Source organism: Rattus norvegicus, chromosome 3 (genome assembly GCF_036323735.1).
Source record: "Rattus norvegicus strain BN/NHsdMcwi chromosome 3, GRCr8, whole genome shotgun sequence".
Lineage (NCBI taxonomy): Eukaryota > Metazoa > Chordata > Mammalia > Rodentia > Muridae > Rattus > Rattus norvegicus.
This window is the reverse complement of record NC_086021.1, coordinates 137,997,409-138,021,817: the sequence shown is the minus strand read 5'-3', so window position 1 is coordinate 138,021,817 and position 24,409 is coordinate 137,997,409. Positions and strand designations below refer to the sequence as shown.

Sequence of the window (24,409 nt, the reverse complement as noted above, 5' to 3'; positions counted from 1 at the left end):
TTGATCCTCTGGGCACTGTGACACAATGGTCGATTTTAGCTGGGCGTGGTGGTTTAGTCCTTTAATCCCAGTACTCAGGAGACAGAGGCAGGCAGATCTCTGTGAGTTTGAGACCAGCCAGAAGTACATAGTGAGATCCTTAAACAACAACAGCAAATGCACAAACAGAAAAACAAACACAGCTAATAACGCTAGCAAAGAGAAGGTCAACATGGCAGAGTGACAGACACTCTAGGGTCCACTTGTGGTTGGTGCCTCACAACCACCAGGCTTTCAGGCTGATGGGCTTCTTGTGAATATCAGACCTCTAGCTCACTCTGTTCTGTCACTGGTTGTAGTTGCTACCACTGAGGTCATAGCTAAAGGCTATCTTCTGCTTCAAGATCAAAGTGCAAAGGTGTGTGTGCATGGATTGGAGGGAGGTGGCTCCTCCAGGCAAAGGAGTTCAAGGCTTCAGAGAATCTGACTGTAAAATATCTCTTTTCTAAGGGGAGAAAGATGCTGTAGACTGTGACTGCTTCCTCTGTGGAGAAATCATCTCAGAGAGGATAGACCTCAGGGTCTTACAGGACTACCTAGAACAGGTCTAATACTTATGTCTTCACACACACACACACACACACACACACACACACACACACACACACACAATCAATCAATCAATCAATCAATCAACAAATAAATGTATCAAAAGTTAAAATTAAACTGTGTCAAGCTGGTGAGACGGTTCAGTGGGTAAAAGCTCTGGCAATGGAAGCCCAGTGACATGAGTTTGATCCCTGGATTCCACTGTGGAAGGAAACAGACTTGTGTAAGTTAGCTCTGGTCTTCGATCGCCACACTCACCCTGCGACATGTGAGTGCACACACAGTTAGCCAATTTTTTTTTTATTTTAAATTAAGAACATCGGTTGTGTCAGTGAGAATAGACCTTGGAGATCACCTGGCAGAAGGATGCTTATCTTTCTGTAGGAGAATGGGGCTATTGCTTCTGGTTTCTCATTTTGATATATAATCTACCTGGAACTGGGGTGTGTGTGTGTGTGTGTGTGTGTGTGTGTGTGTGTGTGTGTGTGTGTAAGAGAGGTCGTGTAAACTCAAGTGGTGCTTAAGTACTAAGGTGGGGCCACCGAGGTCAGTTAGATACCATATCTCATTTTATGTTGATCACGGCACCTGGCCCATTTCAGGGATCAGAGTGTAGCCCCCATCCGGTTATCAGTTGTCTCCAGTACACATTAGTTTGCAGAGGGCTGGCCTCGGAGGGCTCTGCACAGCAAGGAAAGGCTTGTAGTTGAATGGAATGGGCTTGGGCTTCCATCAGGGATGGCAGGGGAGTAGCACTGAGGGTAAGATGACACCAACCATGTATCCCAGGAGAGGAAGCCTAGATCCTGCCCAAGGACACCAGACAAAGAAGTGGAGGCCTCTAAGGACAGGGGCAGCCCACCCACTTTGGCAAGGGTGTTTTCCCAGAAGACTGCAGGGCATGAGTGTTCTCATGAATGGGGGGTTGATAAACACAGGGTTTCCAAATGCCCAAGGTCCAGATTGGGTATTGGACTCACTGGGTGATGGACTCTTTAAAAAATTGCTTTCAGAAAGAGAAAACTGGACTTTACCCAAGGGTCTGGGAGTCTTCTGGGGGCTCTGGATGGGTGAATAGGCTAAGGAAATTTTTTTTACTATGCTCCTTTTAAACAGGTAAAGCCAAAAGGGAGCTGGGTCTTGGGAGGAAGCAAGAGGGGGTGGAAGTGTGATTCAAAGGAGCATCCTGGGACCCATAAACTGCCAAGGAGCCCAGGTAGGTCCTCTAGTCTCTGAAACTGGGTTTCACTTCTGGACCCCTCCACACCTAAGTTAGATTTAATATGTTCTGCCTGAGTTCCCACAAATGTCTGACAACCCTCATCTTGGCCATGGCCAGATGATCAGGACACCAACTTTTGAGTTCCTGATCATGCCTCAGCCAACACTGTTGGGAATGAATCCATCCAGAAGGTACAAAGCAGAGGCTAATTCTTAAGCTGATCACTGGAAATGATTTAAAAACCTGAAACACAAAGTTGCCCAGGGCATGGATCAAAGTGGCCCTTAGAGGTCTATAGGGCCACTAAGAAAAGCAGACCAAGGAAGCAGGCACAAGAGGCCCCGTGGCCACCTGCATCTGTTTTTATTGTTCCATTTTGTCCAAACTCTGATGAATGTGAGGCCACCAAGGTGCAGCCAGGCTGTTCTTTGGGGCCAGCTAGAGCTGGGTGTGTGGTGGTAGGGGGACAAATTTCATGAAACATCCATTGGGGTCAGAGTCAAAATCCAGGAGGCCCTTCTATGCAGCTTCCATGCCTAAAGCCCCCACAGGGATGTGGGGTATGATCAGCATGAATGTGCTACTCTCAGAGGATGTGAAGGCAGCCATTGGGGTCCAGGGACTTGTGGGCAGCTCCATAGGAGCCTGAATGGGCCTCCTGAGACTGCTAGACACCTTGCTCACAAGAGAGAAGGTGGCTACTAGGTCAGGTGTGATTGGTCAGATGCAAACAGGGCCTCTCCTGATGACCTCTCCCTGAGCTGTCCTCTTTCTCACCATTCCCGATTCTTGCTCATCTTACCAATAGTAAGGCCCAACATCCCAACACCTCCCTATGATGCCCTTCTGCCAAGAGCGTCCTCACAGTGCTGGGCTTCTTATGTGCCCCAAGAAAGAGAGGTAAACATGAAGGTCTTTAGGTATGAGGGGGCCTCCAGCACAGAGGTGAAGGCCTCTCCCTGTGCATCCCAGGGATTGAGGTCCACTCAAAGTCCTGACCCTATATCTCTTTGTGCTGCCATCCAGCCATGAACGTGAAACCAGAAAGACCTCCAGTCCAGACTCACTGGGGACAGCACCTGCAGACGTGGAAAGAGGAGAGAAGAAAGTCTTGCAGAGAGGCTGTCTGCAAGAAAGGGAAGTCCTTTCTCTGAGCGTGTTCTGAGGTCAGTTATCTAGACAGGCACAAGAAAGGAAGACTTGGACCCCAACTACCCACCCTGATAAACCCATGTCAGGGCCAGATGAAAGGGAGAGACCCAGTGGACACCTACCATGATTAGGAGTATGCCAGGCCCTGGAGTCCCCGAGCTGCAGAGTGGAACTTGTCAGTATCTTCAAAAGGCTGGTCTGTGGTCACGAAGGAGAGAGGGAAATAAGCCTTCTGTGGCCTGGAGATTTTACCTGCCTGTTCTCTGGGCTGAAGATAGAAGGCAGGATATATAATTTTTTCTACAAGCTGTCAATCTCTCTGGCACTTGTTTGAGGCCATCATTATGGATGGAAAAGTGAGGGGGACCCCTCAGGTCTCTCAGGATGAGAGGCAGCCCTCACTCTTGATGTCTTTTCCCTGACTTCTTGGCTTCTCCTCTAGGCTGCCCTCTTCCTTCTCCCCTCCCTGTGGCTCTGTGTGTCTATTGTGTATGCATGTGTGTGCAAGTGGGCTCACCAGTGCGTGTGTGTGTGTGTGTGTGTGTGTGTGTGTGTGTGTGTGTGTGTGTTGGAGGGAAGAGGCTGGCTCTGGGTGTCTTCCTCCACTTTATTTTAGAGACAGGCTCACTCACTGAAACTGGAACTTGCCTTTATTTCCCAGCATGGCTTGCTGGCCTGTGAGCCTTAGGTATCTGCCTGTCTCCCCAGGGTTGAGAGTTACGGGTGTGTTCAGTATGCTCAGCCTTTATATGGAAGTTAGGTGTCTGAACTCAGGAGTTCATGCTTCTACAGCAAATACTTTGCTCACCAACCCCTCTCCTGAGCTCAGACACACTTTCTTCAGGTCCTGTGCCAAGGTGAGGAAGCAGATGGGTGAGGACCAGGGCAGTAAGGAAGAGGCAACTTCCAGGAGCACCTGTGCAGCATCCTGTCTGCCACCCACAGGTGGGAAATACATCATGTCACTAGCTCCCACCCTGCTGATCCCCTTCTGTGTGCTGGCAGGTCGAGGGTCCTCTCTCTTCCCTATCTCTGACATTTTAAACTGCATGTACATCTTAAGACAAATTACCTAAGAGTTGGAAATAAGACCAAGAAAGGAGGGGCTGTATCTTTTAGGGGGTTGTGGAAGTTGAGAACAAGATCCTGCTATGTAACCCAGGCTGGTTTTGAACTGAAGACCTTCCTGATCTGAGACTTACCATCAAGTACCACTACGCCCAGCTAGGACTATCCACATCTTCTTTTGTGTCACCTTGGAGCAGTATCCAACAAACTGGCCATAAAGATCACCTCACTCTGTGTTGAACTGACTTAGCTTGGTTGGATGAGACTCTCCCGTTTGTTTGAAACAGAATCTCACTGTGCAGCCATGGCTACTCTGGAATTTGCTATCTCTGTAGACCAGGCTGGCCTCAGATATACAAAGACCTCGATTGCCTCCAGAGTGCTGAGTTTAAAAGTGTGAGTCCCCATGCCTAGCTTGGAGGAGACTTCTGACTAATAAAAAAGATAATTTTGGGAGTTAATGGAGCACCAATTAGTGAGTTTGAGGCTGCCTTGGGCTACAAGGATGCCTTGTCTGAAAAGTTAACAAAGGAAGGAAGGAAGGAAGGAAGGAAGGAAGGAAGGAAAGAAGGAAGGAAGGAGGGAGGGAGGGAAGGAAGGAAGGAAAATCCCTCCCTATATAGACAAGTTTGCTACCGCCTTAGACAGCCAGTCTACACTGGGTGACTTTATTGGCGTTTCTTACTTCACTGACTTTCTTACTTCTCATGCATTCTCTTGTGTGTGTGTGTGTGTGTGTGTGTGTGTGTGTGTGTGTGTGTGTCACATGCATGTCAGCACATGAATGTGTAATTGCACATGTGTGCATCCATCCTCAAACATGTGTGCATTACACGCCATGCACACACGCACACATGCACACACGCACACATGCACACACACTGGGGTTGGGAACCATCCTCAATTGTTCCTCCATCTTACTCACGGAGGCTGAGGCGGACCTTTTTATAATGACACCCAGATCCCACTGATCCAGTACAGCTACTCTCACTAGCCAGCTTGCTTTCGGGAGTCCCCAACTTCACTGTCCTATTACAGGCAGGCTCCCAGGCCTACCCGGCATCTGTGTGTGTGTCTGGGGATCAAAACTCTGGTCCTCATGCTTAAGAGTTTTAAGCTCTGAACCGACCCCCCAAGTCCTCCTGTACTCTAAGTCACTTTGTCACCTTGTTGGTGAGTTCATCAGTCAGGTTTTGATATATATATCTGTATGACTTATCTTCTAATACTCTGCATTTGGGTTTCTACACCCCTAGCTTCTCTCTTCACAGACCTTCCTGAAGCCTTCTGCCCTAGAAAAGGAATTATCCTTTCACATCCTGCTTGGGCAAGGCCTTCTTTGACAACGGTTCGTCCTGTAGATGGCTTACCAACTAGTCTCCTTGCCCTCTTACCCAGTATAAAAGTTTGAAATTTAAGATAGTTAAATAACCATCTCAGATCTTCCTTAATCGCCCAGAGTGGCGGGCTATGGAGAGAAAGATCTCATTCAATCTACAGAGTAAAACAGAGCGCAGCAAAACTTTTCCAGACCACAGTGGGTTGCTGGACCACCCTGCATTACAGCCATTTTTCCCAGGGGTCAGGTGGATCTTCTGGATGCTGTGTCTATCATTTTTAATTGTCTCCCCAGACCCCAAGGAGTCCTTCACACTCCTCTCTTATAAAGAGACCCTTAGCCCATAAATATCACAGTATACCCAGAGGCCTTTCAGGGTACTGTTTACAATTCTTCCCACTGTCACTGCACTGGGCTGAAGGGTGACCACGGGTCTCATACAGCAGCCTTGCCTCCCTGACTTTACCTTGGCCTCAGCAAACTACATCAGCTTTAGGAGACCACATGGGTGTCTCTTCCTGAACTTCAAAGACTCCCCCAGGAACTAATGTCTAGATGCTCTTTTTTAACATAAATTTTGTGCCAGGCATGGTGCTGTACGCTTTGAATCCCAGAACTTTGGAGGCAGAGGCCGGTGGATCTCTGTGAGTTCCAGAACAGCCAGGGTTATGTAGAGAAACTTTGCTCAAACAAAACAAAACAAAACAAAACAAAACAAAACAAAACAAAACAAAAATAAATAAATTTTGTGCGCTCATAGATTTGTTTCCTAGAAGACTCACAGTATATCCTGGTTTATTGAAAACTGAATAAATATCACAGTATGCCTGATTAAGAATGATTTTTCCCTAAGGAATGCCCACTATCTGGGAGACTATCCTGTAGGGTATGTTCTAACCCCAGCCTCTGCCAGCTCAGCTGTCCACCAAACTGCAGTGAACCTTTTTAGAGTTTTCTCTATTCAAAAGGGGTCTTCTGACCCAATGTTCACCTAAAAATTTAACCTCTAGTTGTTCAGCACCAGCTGTGGGGTGAATGCCACGCCAGGTGCTGGGCTAAGTGCTAAGTTCTGGTCTGGGTCCTGAGAGATCCTTCCAGACATCCTCTAGCTTCATAATGGCAAGTCTTCTGAAAATGACCTCATCCGGCCCTGCTCCCAGCTATACCTCCTGACTGGGACTTGCTCTACCCACACCCTGTTACTCCTAACTCCTCCCCCATCCACCGAGGTTCTGGGACTATTTGGGTGGGAAGAGTTCCTGCTGCCTGGGTATGAAGTGAGAGAGCAACCTTCTCACCAACCAGGCACGGGTACTTGTGCTTAATTCCTGTACACCGGAAAAGGAGAAGCTAGGCTAAACCTCAGCTAAGGTCAGTGTCCTCATGCTCATTAGATGACCCAGTCTCAACGCGGAGACTCGCATGCAATCCACAGGGGTTCTTTCAGCACTTGGGGTTGGGTCTTTGCTCTGGGCTCGATTGAACAGGCCTGGACTACTGGGCCCTTTTCCAAGTGGGATTTCTACCCTCCTAGCCAAGTGGTCAATTGAGCGGGTCTAGACAGAGGCCAGGATACTTCAAGCTTTAAGGTTTGAGGAAGTGGGGTCCAGCTGGGCCTTCCTGGACCCCCACAGAGCCTACTGCTGGGCACCCTCCAAAAGTAACCGCTGAACAGCATGGGGCTTTGGTGGTGTCTAGAAGATCCCTTAGGTCACTGTGAGGCAGCCTTGATTGCTCACCTGGAAGCCCCTCTCTGTGGGCTCTGGGGCAGGCCTGCGATGGGGAGCTGGGTGGGCGCAGCACAGGGGCGAAGGCGCTTCTCTGCTTGACAGCGCAGATCATGTTGACAGGCGAGAAGGAGAAGACGCTGGTGGTGGGGGCAGCGGCCGGAAGGGACATGGAGGAGGCAGCCGCCAGCGGGGGGCTAGAGGGCATGACTCCGGGGCGGGGCGAGGAAGGGGCGGGTGCAGCAGGGAAGGCAGTGGGAGACACAACAGGAGACAGCACCAGAGTGAGCAGCAGGGTTGGGGTGTCACGTGGGCAGTGAGTCCCTGTTGACCAGGCTGCAGGCTCAGGCCTCCCTGGGATGTGAGGGCCTACGAAGATCACTACAAGGTAATGTCTAGAGGTAAACTGGGAGCCTCTGGGCCCTGTACCAGTGCTTGCCTTTTTTTTTTTTTTTCCGGAGTTTTGGACATCACGTTCAGGGATGGAACTGACAGGATCAGTCCCAGTGAAAACAAACAGTGAGGAGTGCTCCCAGCAACGGGAGATAAGAAGAGAGGGAAAGATCGGAATTCCTGTCGAAACCACTGGAATTCTTAAATGCTTTTGAGTGTGCATTGCCAAGGTTAGCATCAAAGTTCGAGGGTCATAACAAAGTTGCAGTAAGTAGAGCGGAATGAAGTGTTGGTGTATATGCAGCCTCTGATGTAATGACCCACACACAGCACCCAAACTTCCTCTCCAGATGAGCATTCCTACCCAGCATATTCTACACTTTGTTCTACTCCCCACCCTGGACACTGTTTCTTTCCACTTTAATTCAAGGCCCTGTCATCTCCTCTTGGACCTTGGAAGCCTCCTGCATCTGCTGGGGCTCCTGTCTAGGGTCTCTCAGTTCCACCTCTTTACAACCTCAGCCAGCAGGCAGTGGACAGCAGGTACAGACTTTCTGGAAGAAATCTGTGGCCTGAGAAGGCTTTTGACATCAGAGCCAACCATTCTGTGACTTTTGATACAAAAATGACTGCAATCGCTACCCTATTCTAAATGTCCTTAGCCCATGGACACCATCTCCTTGAAGAAAATGCTCAGTGCTAGCATTTTCCTGAACATTTCCCATACATCCCTGGACATAATGCTTTACACCGATGAGCACACACGCGTACACACACACACACACACACACACACACACACACACACACACACCATCTCTCAAGGCCTAGAAAGCAAATAGCCACATTTTACAGAGTTATGGAATTCTAGACTTGCTAATAACTAAAACTAAAGAGTGAGAAGAGACATAGACAGCCCCCGCACAATTGGCTAGGACAACTCTGATGACATTTTAGGAACACCTTGGCAAACTCAATGAGAATGACACACTGCTAAGGTGTCACAAAGCACCCTACACTTGGGGGATGGATGTGGGCCTGGGTAAGAGTATTCGAGAAGCGAACAGGCCTGGGTAGAGTCCAGAATGTCCCTGCTGGTGGTGAAGCAGCCGTGAGTGCCTCTGGAAGTTCTGGTCTTGTTGAATGGGGTGGCCCAGGATAGACTGTACACTGGAGCAGCTGTCACTGCTGCCCAGTGCTGGTGTCCCTTGGGAAGGATGAGCCATTCGACACAAGGAAAACCCAGAGAAAGGCTGTGAGGTTGACTGTCTCAGAACTGAAGCGATGTGGGGCAGATCCTGAGCTAAGTGTCAGGAGGGACACAAGAAGGCCCGTGTGGACTATGGCTTGAAGGGACCTTGGGTTTTACAAGTCAAGGTCAAAGTAAGTGCCAGCCAGTAAGAACAGCACCCTTGGGGTTGGGGATTTAGCTCAGTGGTAGAGTGCTTGCCTAGCAAGCGCAAGGCCCTGGGTTCGGTCCCCAGCTCTGAAAAAAAAAAAAAAAAAAGAACAGCACCCTTGTAAAGAAAATCAGGCAGGGGACTACTCAAGTTACGTCAGGTAATGAAAAACGGGGTGGGGGGGAATGGGGAGGCAGAAGAAAGGACCTGCAGGTAAAGTCACAAGCTCCTCCATGGGCAGATGTCACTATTTCTTGGATTCAGTAGGGCCCCAGGCCTTGAGGGACAACCTCTTTTGTGACTGTAGAGAGGTCTTTTGATGGTGAGAAGGGCTGAACAGGGTCTGCCAAGCCTAGTGCTTTGTCACCTTATGTGTATGTAAGTATCTGCTGAGTAACCATTGGTATTGCAAGGGGCTGAGAGGCAGTGCAAAACAATAAAGCATAAAAATCCACTGTCCATCCATCTGTCTGTCCATCCATCCATTCATCCATCCATCCATCCATCCATCCATCCATCCATCCATCCATCCAAGGGAACTGCCTTAACCCAAGATGACAGAGGGAAGTCGGTTAGCACCTACAGTTTGGGTTCTGCCTGGGAAATCATACATTCTTTTTCCATTGTGTCTGGCTTTCTATGCACAGTGGCATATTCAGGTAAGACAGCCACCTGAGGCAGGGGGTGCTGGTCCTGATTTACTGAGAGGAACGCAAGTAACTTGTTGAATGCCTGAAAGCTCCTGGCTAAGACACCCAATTCTGAACCCTGCTCTGATCACAGGGAATTCTCTTGTTTTGCCTGAACCAGCTGGAGAACTAGAGAGGCTGCTCACGGTACTCAGAAAGAATGAGACAGGAATAAGAGTGTCCTGTAGGTGAGGAAGCTCCTCCAGCCCCCGCCTTCCGCCGCACCCCTTGGGTCCCCTGTGTTTCTCTGCCCCAGGAAATGCTTCTGAAACCCAGAGCCACACATCCCTGTGGACTGCCAGGCGCTGGAAGCCCAAGTCTCTAGAGGTTCCTTAGGCTTCCAGCAGGGGCCGCCAGCCTCCTCCCGAAGTCCTGGTGAAGGCCCAAAAGGTTGCTGTCCACCAGGTTTCAGCACAAGTACTCCTAATTAAGGGTGACTTCACCATCAGGGAAGGGCTAGAAGCGATGTGTACAACTGGGGTCAGCAAATAGGGTTTAAGGTGCAAGAAGTTTGGCCCCAGGATCCCGGGGCTCCCCGTGATGCTGAGGACCAAAACCAGGGAGTGGTCATATGAAAGGAGGACTAAAGGCTCTCCATGGCTAGGCCAGGTCCAACCAACATAAGGCAGGAACTGGAAGTCCACACCCCAGGATGGGCTGAAGGCAGGGCTGAGTCCATTCTGCATTCCCCGGGCTGACCCCCTCCCGCCGCGCGCGCGCTTCCTGTAGGCTGGGGACACTCACTGGCGAAAGGTGAGGTTGCAGTGGAGCCATTGAGGAAGCTAGGGGACCCGGGCACGCCAAGGCCAGTCACACCGGGCGCTCCATAGCTACCGAGGCCGGCTCCAAGACCACTGCCATAGCTGCTTTGTTGAGAGCCAGGGCTGGGCGCGAACCGGGGAGACGCGCTGCCGCAGCTACGGGCATAGCCTGCGGGGGAGTGGCTGTTAATCAATCTGGCAGCGCAAGGCTCTTCTGTTGCACCACTATTGAGGGCAGGGCTGCAACACGCACCCGGCTCCGGTGTGGCATCCCCGACGGCGATAGCCAGAGGGCTGCTGAAAGCGTTGATGCCCACGACAGCGGGGTGCGGGTGGCTGGGGGCCAGGGGTCCGAGTGGTGCAGGCGCGCGCGGGGCGCTGTACAGAGCCTCGGCTACATCCGCCGCCCGTTTCAGGAGGAGCTCCTGCGAAGACAAGAACGGGGCACGGCCGGGGCAGCGGCAGGCGCGGGATCAAAGCCCCAGCCCCTCGCGCTGGGAGGCGGGCAGAGGCGCCATACCTGGTTACTGTTGGGCACTCCATACAGAGCCTCCGCCAAATCAGCCGCCCTTTTCAACAGCACTTCCTAGGGCAGGAGAGGAGACAGAACCAAGGGGCAGGCAGCCCTTAGGGTTGCACAGGGGCCCCAAAGGAGTTTCCTCACCTTCTTGCCCACAGGACATCCTTATTCTCGGCCCATCCCTCTGAATACCTTGGGTAGCCTCTCAGGGTCTCCTGGGTGTCTGGGAATGACTTTCTGTAGCCTCTGGAATCCGTAGTCAATGGTGGGTTCATTCAGGGCTGGGGAGAACGGCAATATTTGGAGCACACTCCTCCCAAAGCAGAGCTTAGCTCCACCAAACACAGGATGTGTTGCCCAGAAAAACCTGCTCCGGTGTATCAGCGAGTGTCAGGGGAATCTTCTCAGTTCCTTCATGTATTTGGTTAGAATTAATTCGACAAATATTTACTGGGCCAGGCTCTGTGCCAAGCTTGACATCAACACACACACACACACACACACACACACACACACGCACACGCACACACACACACATACACATGCTACACACGCGCGCGCACACACACACACACATCTATATTCCTAGGGGTAGGAGACTCGGGATTGTTTTGTATTGGGTCATATCCATTTGTCATGAAAAAAACAAAAACAAAAACAAAAAACAAACCTTAATAATCTTTATTTATCATGGATCAGGGAGCTTCTCAGCGACATGTAACTATTAAGTTTTGCATGCACCTCAGGAAAGGGACCCACCAAAATTTTGGGCTGGGGAGGATGAGGTCTCCATCCAGTCTCTGGCTCTCCTCCCTCCTCTCCCCCTGAAGCTCCTTACTCCACTCTGCTTTCGAAACTCTAGTTACACCTCAGCCTAGTTCAGCACATACTCCGAGATGGGGGGTTTCCTCTGTCAAGTCCTCCACCTACCCACCCATTCTGTGTTTGCAGCTCAGCCTGTCCAAGTTATGAAGGAGCCACCTGAGGGTACCCCATGTCCCCACACCTCTGTGAATACAGGAAGAAGCCAGTGGCTCGGGCTGGAGGAAGAATCAAAGATGGCAGTGACTGGAGATTCCCACCAGTGGTCAGACTGAACCCAGTTTTCATTGCATCCCCTTAAGCCTTATGCTAAATGTTCACCAAGGCATTATACAAGGGTGTGTGTGTGTGTGTGTGTGTGTGTGTGTGTGTGTGTGTGTGTGTGTTCACACACACCAGTAAGTGAATGTAGAGTGCATCTTGGATGACCCAAGACACCCTCAAGTAGTGAGCCCATTTAGAAGCATCTTTGAGATGAAAGGTCAAAAAGAAAAAAAAAAAAAAAAAAAAAAGGAAAACCCTCCAGGAGGTCCTGAACAAGGCCAGGACAAGGTCCTGAACAAGGTCCAGAGTACAAGGCCAGAAGGGGAAGATATCCCCTGGTGAGAAGACTTGAAGCAGAAGTTGCTTCCAAGGGGCCAGAAACTCAGGGAGAGACACACAAGTCAAGAGGGAAAGCACTTTGAATGATCATTTAGTAGTTATAAGGCTGAGGGTATGTAGAGGCTGGGGACTCTGGCTACCTGTAGACTTTTGTTAACCCCTGCAACTGTGTCTGAGCTCCCCGAGCTCACAGCGCTATCTCTGTGGCCTTTCGTCCTTGCTTCAGTTGCCTGTTTCCTTACCTGTGTAGACAAAGCGGCCAGGGGCTCCTTTACAAAACTGCTTGGACTTGTAGGAGAGGGTCACTTCTACTACCCCGGGTATGTGTCGTGGTGGCGTCTGCACCCGGAGAGCATGGGGAGTGATGAGCTGTGAGAGAAGAGGGGAGGCCTGCAGGTCTAGTCCTGTGGGAAGGGCCTAGCCCTGAGGCTCAGAGGGAGACGACTGGCAGGGGTTGGCCCACCTCGCTCCACAGGAGCACGTTGCCAAACACGACCTGCAACCCGTCGAAGAAGTTGTCTCCGATGATAATGACGGTGGCGCCTCCCGTGGTCCAGCCCTCCCCGGGGCTGATGGCCTTGATGCATGGGGTGGCAGCTGGGAGGTAGGAGAGGACCCAGGTCAAGGGACTGCACCAAGGCAGAGACTGAGGCTGGCCAGGGCTGGGCTGGGAGTCCTGACCTTCAGAAGGGTCCAGGCGTCGGGCTCTGCGTCCATGCTTGGAGTTGTTGTGCACAAACATGTTGTCTGACACAGCCAGCACGTGTCCGTCCACACTCACTGTCGTGGACACCACCACCTGTGTGCACAGGTAAGACCAGTCTGGCTGGGACCCTTAGAACCCCTTGGCCACTGTTAGGGAGAACTAGCACCTTGAGCTGGAATTCAGAGTCCCCTTAGGGGAGGGGAGGTTCAGACGGGTGGGGGCTGTGCTGGTAAAGTTGAGGCCAGCTGGACCGGTTGACACCCTCGGATGAACGAACTTCGAGGGAGCTACAAAAATCAAAAGCTCTGAGAAAAGCCATAGCTCTCAGACAAAGAGTGCCCTCTGTCTTGGCACACACAGAAACACGATACGGTATCAATCAGGTCTGGGGATAGCAATGCCTTCCTAAAGTTGGAGCGCAGAACCCATCAACAGGAGCCCCCACTTTCTCCTGGGCAGGAAATCGGTGCTGCCTTCTCCCTGCCCCCTGCCTTAGGAGGGGTGTGCAGGTTGGGGATGTGCTAAGGGCAGCTGTTCTCAGCTTCACACTATGCAAATTACCTGGGTCGTTAATCATGTAAAAATGTCACAATTAGCATCTTCTTAAGTGGGATCTAATGAAGCCTCCCTTGGCAGTCAGCAGAAGTTGAGATGGGGCTGCCCCGCCCCCAGCAGGCGACAGGCCTGGGGCCCAGGGCTCTGCAAGACCCACTCCAGGCTGGGTCACAGCTTCCCTTTCACCTACTGGGAAAGGGCGGATTTGCATGGGGTGAGAGGGCTCCCCCAAGCCTACCTGGAAGCGGCGCATGTCTCGGGGATTCCCGGCATTCTTCAAACAGTTCTGGTTGCATTTGAGAAAGAATTTGAGGAAGAACCTGAAACAGTGAGATTGGGAGGCTCCAGGGTCTGCGGCTTCTGTAAATAGGTGAAGTCATGACTCTCGGCCGTGCCCCCTCCCAGCACAGTGACACCCTTGGTTGCCTCCACACAGGTGCAACCCCACATTCCTATCTCAAGCTGTGTACACACAGAATGCCTGAGATAGACCAAAAGATCCATCACCAGGACTACCTTAGCACACAGGTGCACGCGGTGGGTTTTTATCTATAAAATGTATGTTTCTCCACCATCCCAGAGTACACCACAGTATGTGCCGATCATAAACCTACAGTATATGTGTGTGTACCTATGACTCACGAGCTATACTCATCACAACGTGTACTGCCACACACACACCGTATATTCCACATGGAGCAGATGCCACATATGCCCAATACCGAATACAAAGTCAGTGTAAAGGCCATGCAAATCTGTCATAGTCTGACATCACAAATGACACATCGGTCATGCTGCACATCTCCCCTCACATAATAGCCATCACCTATTCGACATGTGCTCAGCATAAACAGTGTGACGGTTATCGACGCATATGCTTTATTGATCATTACTCAAAGATGCAGCCATCGCACATCACATGCACTTCACATATGACCTGTACTCATGAGGCAGAGGCAGGCAGAGCTCTGTGAGTGTGAGGCCAGCCTGATCTACACAGTAAGTTCCAGGGCAATCAAGACTACAAAGGCAGACCCTGTTTCAAAACAATCAAGTAGTCAAAATCACAGATTACAAACAGTACAAGCACAGGAATGCTATGTGTCCATCCTACAGGGTGTGCATAGCAAGAATACAGGAAACAATCTACCTGCACACATATACCAAACAGGTAAGCAGGGACCCGCTTCTTCTTTTACATAGAATAATTGGTTAAAAAGAAAAGAAAGCACAGCCCATGCTGTGAAGTGGTCACTTTATGTACAAACACATGGGCACTTGAACCTCCAGTCTTCTAGATGCTCGGTGAGAAGCCTGGACACCATCAGCAAGGTAACCATAGATACCCTAGCCATTGTAAAGGCAAATACTCGAATGTGTGCCTTAGCCCCTGGGAGGCTCTGGGAGCATCACTGGACTTGTCTTACAATTGTAGAGGGCAGGGCTCAGTCCATGGAGGGTCTTAGCCGGTGGCATAGCTTCCTGGGCATCTGGTTAGTGTTCCCAATTTACTTCCACTAGTTTGGGAAGCATGTTTACCATGCTGCTGCTTGTTTTAATAAGGAGCAGTTAAGGGTCTAAAATTGGGATGGTACCCGAAAAGCACATACTGTAGCTCTCTCTATACTGTCTATATATGTTTCTCATGGTATAGATGCCCTAGAGCCTCACAGTCCTCGAATTTGTCCCACACTCACACGTAGCACATCTTCACACTGAGAGTATAGGCTAGTCTATTAATTTTCAGTACCCAGCATGCTTATCAGGGGCAAGGAGGAGGAAGACATCTCAGCCCCTGAGCTGAGGGATCGATGCTAACTCTTAGATCGCATGGGCGATATGACTAGCAATGCATGTGGTGCGGGTGGACACAAAAGGTGCTTCCCTAGTATCCACACTTGCCCACTGTACACAGCTCCCAACCCTGTAGAGCCACGAGGAAGGGTTTCTGGGATGGGGATGAGATGTGGGTACTGAGAACAGGTACTGATCTGCACACTTGGTCAGCTAAAAGGTGCCACAGCAACAGTGGTTTCAGAAAACAGCTAGACCGGCCGTGCTGCATGGAAACCTGGCAGGAATGCAGAGGCTCAGGTTCTGCCTTAGTCCTGCTGAATCCAGTTTTGATGGGGCCAAACATCTGTGCTCTCTTAAGTCCTCTATGGCACCGAACCTCTTGGAATGTCCTTAGTCTCAATCTGAGATATTTTGCAAGTATGAAATACATATTGGATTTCAAACACTAAGAAAAATGATTATAAAATAATCCATGAGTTAGCTGGGTATGGTGGTGCATAACTAGAATCTTAGCACTCAGTGGGTAGAGGCAGGAAGAGCAGGAGCTCAAGGCTAGTCTCAGCTATACAGTGAGTTTAAGGTTAGCCTGGTCTACATTAATAGCCCTCCAAAACCTAAAACTCAGTAATTTTTGATTTGATCGCACTGGAGGAACAATAATAGTTTAGATACATTGGATTAAAGAAAACACATTATCACAATTAATCTTACCTATCGCTGCTTATTTTTACTGATTTTTTTTCACACAGACACAGGGTTTCTCTGTGTAGCCTTGGCTATTCGGAAACAAGATCAGGATGGTCTTGAACTCACAGAGACCCATCTGCCTCTGCTTCTGCCTCTGCCTCCATCTAGTGCTGGGATTAAAGGTGTATGCCACCCCCAGCTACCCTACTCTTTTCTGTCTTATAAAGAAGTTGTAAGCAGAAAACCTTGCATGTGGCCTGCATTATACTTACATTAGATGACCCAGTGTTTATGTCACTAACAATGCCCAAGAGTATCTGATCCTCAGGGGAAGGGACACCTACTCCTAGTGAACGGGGCATCCATGCTCAAAGATTGAGCTTTGGCATAAGGACTCAAGGCTGGTCAGGAGAAGGAGGGTGGCATGTCTGGAGAGGGCAGACATGGAGACTGAGAGCTGGGGGAGGGCTCAGAAACCTGGTTGGAAGGACATGCACCCAAGTATCTAACACGCCATCAGGGACCTGGGGCAGGTGGGCAGGTATATACATTTTATTGAAGAAAGTACACGTCACCCCTAAAGCTGGGAAGAGTATGGGGTTCCTCTGTGCAGCATTCCTTGCCCCTGGCTCCAAGGGCTGGAAGGGAGCTCAGAGAAATCCTTTACTGTGACTGAGATGACCCACAGGCCAGGGGAAACCAAGCCTAAAGGCCCCGTAGTGTGAGCATGGGACTGTACATGTGCCAATCTCACTGGTGGCAGCAGGCATCTCTGGGGACACAGTTTCTTCTGGATCTCCAAGAGATGCCTGTAAGAGAAAGGCTACATCCCAAAGCTGCCCTTGGAATCACTGGGAGAAAACACTACAAAGGCGAGTATGAGGTGACAGTAAAATGCTTCAAGGAGGGAGCAACCCAAACACATGAAAGCAAACCCAGCCCAGTCAGTTATGGAGCGACCGCCTCCGACCCTGCTCAGGCCATCGCCTGTCACTGTCCTATTTCATCCTCTCAAAATTCTGAGGTGGTGTGTGGGTCTGCAATTGTTCCCACTGTGCAAACAAGAATCAAGGCTAAGCAAGAGTGAGTTACACAGTAGAGTAAGTCTAAAACTGGGATGTGAACTTTCGCTGCTCCAGAGTCCCTAGAGGCTGGGATGTGAGAGTCCAGGCAGTGTGGCCGGACTCTGCAATCCTGAGAGGTGTCCTGTGTGGATGTGGGTGTGGGTGTGGGTGTGGGTGATGGGGTGGGGGCAGTAGAACTATTATATGATATTTCCACTTGCCTGTAGTTCGGGGCCTTTGGATGTTGTGACTGTAGCTTTCAAAACTTCTAGATTAAAAACTATTGAACAAGGTGAGCTAAGATTGGTGATTTTTAAGCTCATTGAGGCTCAGTATCTACTCCGCTTTTATGTTCAACACTCTCCATGCTAGAAAAATGTAATTAAGACCTGGCAGTGGAGGCACAAGTCTTTAAGCCCAGCACTCAGGAGGTAGAGGCAGGATCTCTGAGTTTGAGGTCAGCTTGGTCTACAGACCATGTTCCAAGACAGCTGGGGCCACATAGAAAAACCATATCTTGAAAACATATAAACGGGGCTGGAGAGATGGCTCAGTGGTTAAGAGCACTTCCAGAGGTTCTGAGTTCAATTCCCAGCAACCACATGGTGGCTCAAACCATCTGTAATGAGATCTGATGCCCTCTTCTGGTGTGTCTGAAGACAGCTACAGTGTACTTGTATATAATAAACAAATAAACCTTAAAAAAAAAAAAAAGAAAAAAGAGAACAAACAGAACCAAGCTGGGACCTCATGCATGCTAGGCACGTATTCTACCACTGAGCTCCAATCCCTTCTCACTCAATTACTCAGGCTGGCCTTGAACTTGAGATTTTCTTGCTTCAGTCTCCTGAGTAGCAGAGATTATAGACCTGTGCTAATAGGTCTAGCTTCTGAGCAATATTTTAAATAACTTACGATACATGGACAAAGTTAGAGAAACTCAAAGAGCACCACACGGTGGTGGGCATGGCAGGACAGTTTGCCAAGTATTCTGTGCAAGAGCAACTTGTTCTGTCTGCCAAGGGTACAAGAGTTCCTACAGCTCACATCTGCTCCTGAGCACTGGTCTTGGTGGACCTCAGAGAGAAGCAGGAGGCAAAGGGAACACAGCTTTTCAGAGTCGTGGCATGATTGGTACACTTGTCCAGCGGTACCCAGGGACAGCTGTAGGTCAGAGCCTGGAACTGGCTTCATTTCATGTGTGATTTAGATACTGTGGCATAGGGAAGTTCTCACCAAATGCCCTACTGACTGTGACAGCTGGAAGAGTCAGTTTGATCCAGACAGAGGCAGACCCTGAAGAGAAGAGGCCAGAGGGAATGAGGAGGTGGCTGAAATAGTTGAGGCTTAGATGTAGGTGGTCCAGGCTCCTTCCTGAACTTGTGCAATAGCAGTCAAGACAGAGTATCTCCAGGGCCATAGCCACCTGACATGCCTGGACCTAGTCTCCCCACCAGGATCCCCAACTAGGATAGAGGTGGCTGCTGTGCAGATGGGCTGGGGGGCTATAAATAGCCAGGGCGCATACATTAGCATGCCAATGCACCCGCACCCCATCCTCTATGCTAATGGCCCACCATGCGCCTGAACACCTTCTGTTCCCCTGCATGCATTTGCATGCACAATTAGCATAATCTTGTATAATTAATGAACAGCGTCAATTTTAGCTCCTAAGTAATTTGATTAACATGTTGATGGGGCACTTACTAGGCTCTCCAAACCTCAGGGATGGGCATGGGGCCTGAGGAGATGGGGAGAGGGGGTGGAGAAACTGCTAAGAGGTCCTCAGCTGTCCATGAAGAGTTATGGAGACCCCACTTTCCCTGGATTGGCCTGAGGGGAGAGGAAGTGGAGAGTCTGGTAATTGAAGGCCTCTGGATTCTTTATGTGGAGTTGGGGACCAGTTGGGGTGGCCAATCTGAGCACTGAACTTGTTTGTGTCCATATGGACACAGGCATATACATACATTTCTTGTATGTCCCTCTAGCTTGGAGAATCTTCTGTGAGCATGAGACAGTAGACACCCTCATGGAGAAAGAGGGTGATCTTATGAGTAGTATGGGGATATGAAAGAGGGAGGATTTAAGGGTGGGAAGCTGAGCTCTTGAAGTACAAGACTTTGGCAACTCCTATTCGTGAGTTAAGTGGAAGGTAGGTAGGGTGGTGCCGGCGAGTCCAGGTAAAGTGCAAAGTGCCAAGTAAGCCAGGGTAAAGGTGGAATTAGGAAGTTGGATGTAGCCCTTGTCTATCTAGAGAAAGACACACTTCCAGCCCCAGGAAAAGAGTCCCGGGCCAGAGCACATGCTGATGGCCACCATTCTTCTGCTCCTCCAAGACCATGGTTAGGGTCGGGAAGTTCTAGCCTGACTTTGAATGTTCTTGCTGCTCAGCCCCAGGTGCCTTTGCTCTCTAAGATGATCCCCAGAGGCTGGCTGGGAGGCAGAAGGTGAGAAGTGATACCGGATACTATGGCGGGCACTGGATTCGTACATCTCACTTAACTCCATGTAGCCTCTCCTTTATGCCACCAATATTCCTCCTCCTCCTCTTCCTCTGTGTGCGCGCGCGCGCGCGCGCGCGCGCGTGTGTGTGTGTGTGTGTGTGTGTGTGTGTGTGTGTGTGTGTGTACATGTATGTGTGTTTATGTAAGTTAATATGTGTGTATGTGTGTTTATGTGTCCATGGGTGCACTGGGTACATGTATGCATGTGGAGACCAGAAGACAACCTCAGGTGTCATCCTTAGGTGCCATCCACCTTGTCTATTGAGACAATTGAGGCAGGGTCTCTTACTAGCCTGAAGCAGAAAAGAAACAAAAGGAGTTAGGCCTGTTAGCCACTAAGCTCCAAGGATCTGCCCATCTTTGCTTCCTCGGGAATAAAGTTAATAAGGATTCTTATATGTGTGGGTCCTGGGGGTTGAATTCAGGACTTTGTGCTTGCAAGGCAAGTACTTTACGGATTGAGCTAGCTCCCCAGCCCTTCTTTCCATTAACATCCCTACCAAGTGAGCAATCGGTCAGCTCTATTTCACAATAATTAGAGACCGAAGCCCCCACTAGAGAGGCTCCAAGTCATATGACCAGACATCCAAGGTAGTTTGGATGCTAACCCTAAATAGCTCTTCCGTGATGGTTTGAATGGGAACGCCCCCACCCCCACCCTGAGGCTTACACATTGGAATGTCTAGTTTATAGCTGCTGGACTATTTAGGAAGGACTAGGTGGTGCGGCTTGTTGGAGATGTGTCACTGGGAGAATGAGGTGTGAGCGCTAAGTCACTGCTCCAGTACTGTAACTTCTGCCTCGAACCCCACCCTGACGGCCACAGACTAACCTTCTGAAATTCTAAGCAAGCACCCAATTAAATCCTTTCTTTCTTTCTTTCTTTTTTTTTTTGGAGACAGGGTTTCTCTGTATACCCTTGGCTGTCCTGGAACTCACTCTGCAGACCAGGCTGGCCTTGGAGCTTCTGCCTCCCAAGTGCTGGGATTAAAGGCGTGTGCCGCCACCACCTTACCTAAATACTTTCTTTTATGAGTGGCTTTTGTAATGGTATCTCTTCGCAGCAATAGAACAGTAGCTAAGACAAGTTCACTTAAAACAAAACTTAACAAGCACAAGGCCCTGGGTTCAGTCCCCAGCTCCGAAAAAAGGAAAAAAGAAAAAGAAAAAAAAAAAAACCAAAAAACCAAAACAATATATTCAGGTTGTAGACAGCCAGACCATAGATATCTATCACGGATCTCCAGGCCTCTGGTAATTCCCAAAGGGAGAGTTTCCCCATGTCCTTGATAGAGCAGGGGTCCCTTCCAGACATCTGTCCTTATGACTGACATTTCAGCCTACGTGATCCCCTGGCAGATAGGGAAAACTTCTTTTGTTCTTATCTCCCTCAAAGGCTCTGAACTGTGAAAAGGGTTAGGTGGGGAAAGGAGACTGTGGCCATTCAGGTGATAGGAGGCCAAGCCGTCAAAAGGAAGGGGCAGAATGGGTCAAGGCAGACATCTATGCTTGCACCATGATGTGATTTGGTTGGAAGCTTCTGTGACTTAGCCTGGGACCTGTGTACAAGAAACACTGCATTCACTACTATACCAGGGCTTCCGAAGCCTTTCTCATTGACTCACACTGTTAGGTTGCGCTTGACTTAGGGGTTAGGTTGTAAGTAGACAGGAGCTGACCTCTGCCTGGTGGCTGAGACATGACCTACTGCAACAGTGTCACTATAACAACACTCACCGGCAGCAAGCACAACCACATGACAGAGCTCATGACTAACAGCCAGAACAGAGCTAAGGTCCCAACCGGAAGGAATCTTCTATCTCCAGCCCAAACTCGGGATCATCCTGGCCAATCAGGCAATTATTTAAAGTCTTAGAGCTATGATGTTGATAAAGCATCTGAGTGTGGTTATTTCAATCTGACTTTAGAAGGGTTGGAGAGATGGCTCAGCAGTTAAAAGCATTTCCCTCTTTTGCAGAAGACTCTGGGCTCAGTTTCCAATATCCACACAATGGCTTACAATGACCTATAATTACAATTCAGGAGATCTGATGCCCTCCTCTGGCCTCCATGGACTCCTATATACATGTGATGCATGCATATTCATTCAGGAACACACACATGCACATAAAATAAACTTTAAGAAGTTAGGTCTATCTTAGTTATAACTAAATACAACTAAAGTTAATTGCCCAGTCACAGCAGCCAATTTCTGTTTATGTGTGGTATTGGCTACCACAGTGGATAGTGTAGTCTTAAAATCCTATATTGCTCTGTAAATTTTATCTGTCTGGCTGTCTGTTTAATGTGCATGGGCTAGTTCTACATGTATGTCTGTGTACACTATGTCTATGGAGGCCAGAGGGGTGCATTGGACCCTCTGGAGCTAGAGTTCAGTTATTTGCTGTGGGTGATGGGAATCGAACCTGTGTCCTCTGAAAGAGCAACCCGTTTTCTTAGCCCCTGAGTCATCTCTCCAGTGTCTCTCTATTTCCTATCATTATGTGGTATACACAACTAACTTGTCTTCAAGTTCTCTAATTATTTTTTATTATTATGAACTGTTTAATTATATTTTGTCTTTTCAATGCTCTGTTGGGGCTTCCTGGGAGCATGAATAATTTGTTCAGACCTCTCTCTTTCTTCCAAAAACTTAACCATAGGGCCCAGGATGGAATTAAAGGATCAGAAATTACTGTAATGGGGACTGGCGACATGGGTCAGTTGGTAAAGTTCTTGTGCAAGCGTGAGTACCTGGATTCAATCCCCAGCAACCATGTGTTAAAAAGCAAAGCAAAACCTTGGTCTCAAAATAACAAGGGAGGAACACTTGTTGCTCTTGCAGAAGACCCATTTCCATTCGTAGCACCTTCGTGGTGGCTCACAACCAGCTCTAACTCTAGTCCAGGGACTCTGATCTCTGCAGGCACCAGGTACACATGTGGCACATACGTACATACATACATACATACATACATACATACATACATACACACATACATACATACATGGGGAAAAGGCATACACAAAGTAAATAAATACATAAAAAATAACAAGGAGGATTGTTGATCCAAAGTTCTCAGTCACTTTTAATACAGACATGTAAAGTTGTATCTTCGGTTAAACACACACACACACACACACACACACACACACACACACACACACACACCATTCTCATAGGATGAATGTTGATCCAAAGTTCTCAGTCACTTTTAATATAGACATGTATGTAAAGTTGCATCTTCAGTTAAAGATGCCCACTACAGGGAGAGGACTGAGAACCACAGAATGTTCCCACAAAGCAATAAAAACAAAGGCAAAAATAAGGACGATCGACTTTTTAAAAACAGTGTGTCGATATGTAAGCTGTTGTTTTCCTTGTTTTGAATCAGGGACTTATGTAGACCAGGCTAACCTTGGAGTTACTATGTGGCCAAGGATGACCTTGAACCCCTGATTCTGCTAAAATTTTAGGTTGAATAACACCATGCACAGCTAACATTTTCACAACTCGTAAAGTTAATAAGTTTTGTAACATTTATTCAAGCAAAGTGTGTGAACTTTGTACAAACTCGGTGGTGTTTAAATAGTCCTCTTCCCTTCCCCCGCTTACTCGGAAAGCAGAAGCATCACAACTGTGGTAACTGCAGAAGCAGCAGCTGAACAGCAGCCAGCGAGGAGCACGGTGGTAGGAGCCTCTGACAAGCTCTGTTCCCTAGCAGTTGTCACTGTTTGACCAGTCCAGGCCCCTAAAAGCCCTATCTATGGACCTTATTACCCGATTCAAAGTTTGTTCTGTGAGGAAAGCCCCTCACACACACATGACATCTTCATGGTCAGCTGCTGGAGACAGCACTCTCTGGGGAAAGTAAATCTGGCCAAACAGGTTTTAAAGGAAAAGAATTGGGAAGTAAGATTTCTACAAGTGGACGCTAAGAAGTTCCAGCACATTCTGAAAGCCTAAGGAGGCCATGCCTGTCTTGGGGAAGGGCACATGCCCAGGGATGGTGTGGGGTCTACTCTCATCTCTGGCTCTCTGTCCAAGCAAGAGGAAACATTTGAGGCAGAGTTGTTAATTGCCAGAGCAATGACAAGTGTGCTCCGACACACACAGAGCCTGTCAACAAGGAACAGAAAAGCCTTTTGAGTTGATCACTAAGATAGTACCAGAAACTTTGGTAACTGCATGTCATAGAAAACAGAAGCCAGAGAACTGATCCAGAAAAATTAAAACAAAACAAAACAAAACAAAAACCCTACCAAAAAAAAAAATAGGGAACAGTAACAAGAATAACCATTAGGGGATATGATTGCCAGAGGTTCTATATTATATTACCAAAATGCTTAGTTTTTAACAAAGAATTGTGTTATTTGTAAAATAACAGGAAAGCAAGACGTATATATAAACAAATAAAGCAATCAATATGGCAGTCCCTGAAGAAGCCCATGTTAAAAGGCTACTTTTGATGTTTATAGAACTAAAGGGAAAGTATGTGTAAAGAATTCAAGATGTTTCATTCCAAAAATACATCAATGAAGATAAACAAATGGTTTTTAAAAATGTTAATTGTGGAGTTGAGAAAGAATGACTGAAATGAAAGGAATAGTGTGTGGGGGGGGACACTAGCAGTGAATTTGAATGTGGCCAACTGAGACTGTCTGGTTCAGGAGAAGAATGGAGAAAAAGTCAACGCCTATGAGGTTTATGAAGCATCATCAAGCATGTGTAAGAGGTGCAGAGTATTCTCTCTGAAAGGAGGAGAGGGAAAGGATTAGAAAGAATGGTTAATAATGGCCCAAACATCCCAAA

The 24,409-nt window shown here is 48.7% G+C and overlaps 1 protein-coding gene across 10 annotated transcripts in view; it reads right to left on the bottom strand.

The window, feature by feature from the left end:
• Positions 1-2,135: 2,135 nt before the first annotated feature.
• Positions 2,136-24,409, bottom strand: part of Ebf4 (EBF family member 4) — a 68,373-nt gene continuing 46,099 nt past the window's right edge. For 3 of the 10 annotated variants that reach the window (XM_039105845.2, XM_063284541.1, XM_039105850.2), the window contains 10 exons: positions 13,783-13,864; positions 12,747-13,082; positions 12,526-12,652; positions 11,051-11,139; positions 10,859-10,924; positions 10,592-10,763; positions 10,322-10,507; positions 7,109-7,465; positions 3,085-3,160; positions 2,136-2,889 (listed from right to left, as the gene is read on the bottom strand). In XM_039105845.2, the coding sequence (XP_038961773.1) occupies positions 3,090-3,160; positions 7,109-7,465; positions 10,322-10,507; positions 10,592-10,763; positions 10,859-10,924; positions 11,051-11,139; positions 12,526-12,652; positions 12,747-13,082; positions 13,783-13,864 (1,486 nt within the window). In that variant the 3' untranslated portion in view covers positions 2,136-2,889; positions 3,085-3,089. Of the gene's footprint in view, positions 3,161-7,108; positions 7,466-10,321; positions 10,508-10,591; positions 10,764-10,858; positions 10,925-11,050; positions 11,140-12,525; positions 12,653-12,746; positions 13,083-13,782; positions 13,865-24,409 lie in introns of those variants that run through there. The other 7 variants (XM_039105846.2, XM_039105849.2, NM_001415850.1 and 4 more) reach the window with 6 other exon arrangements.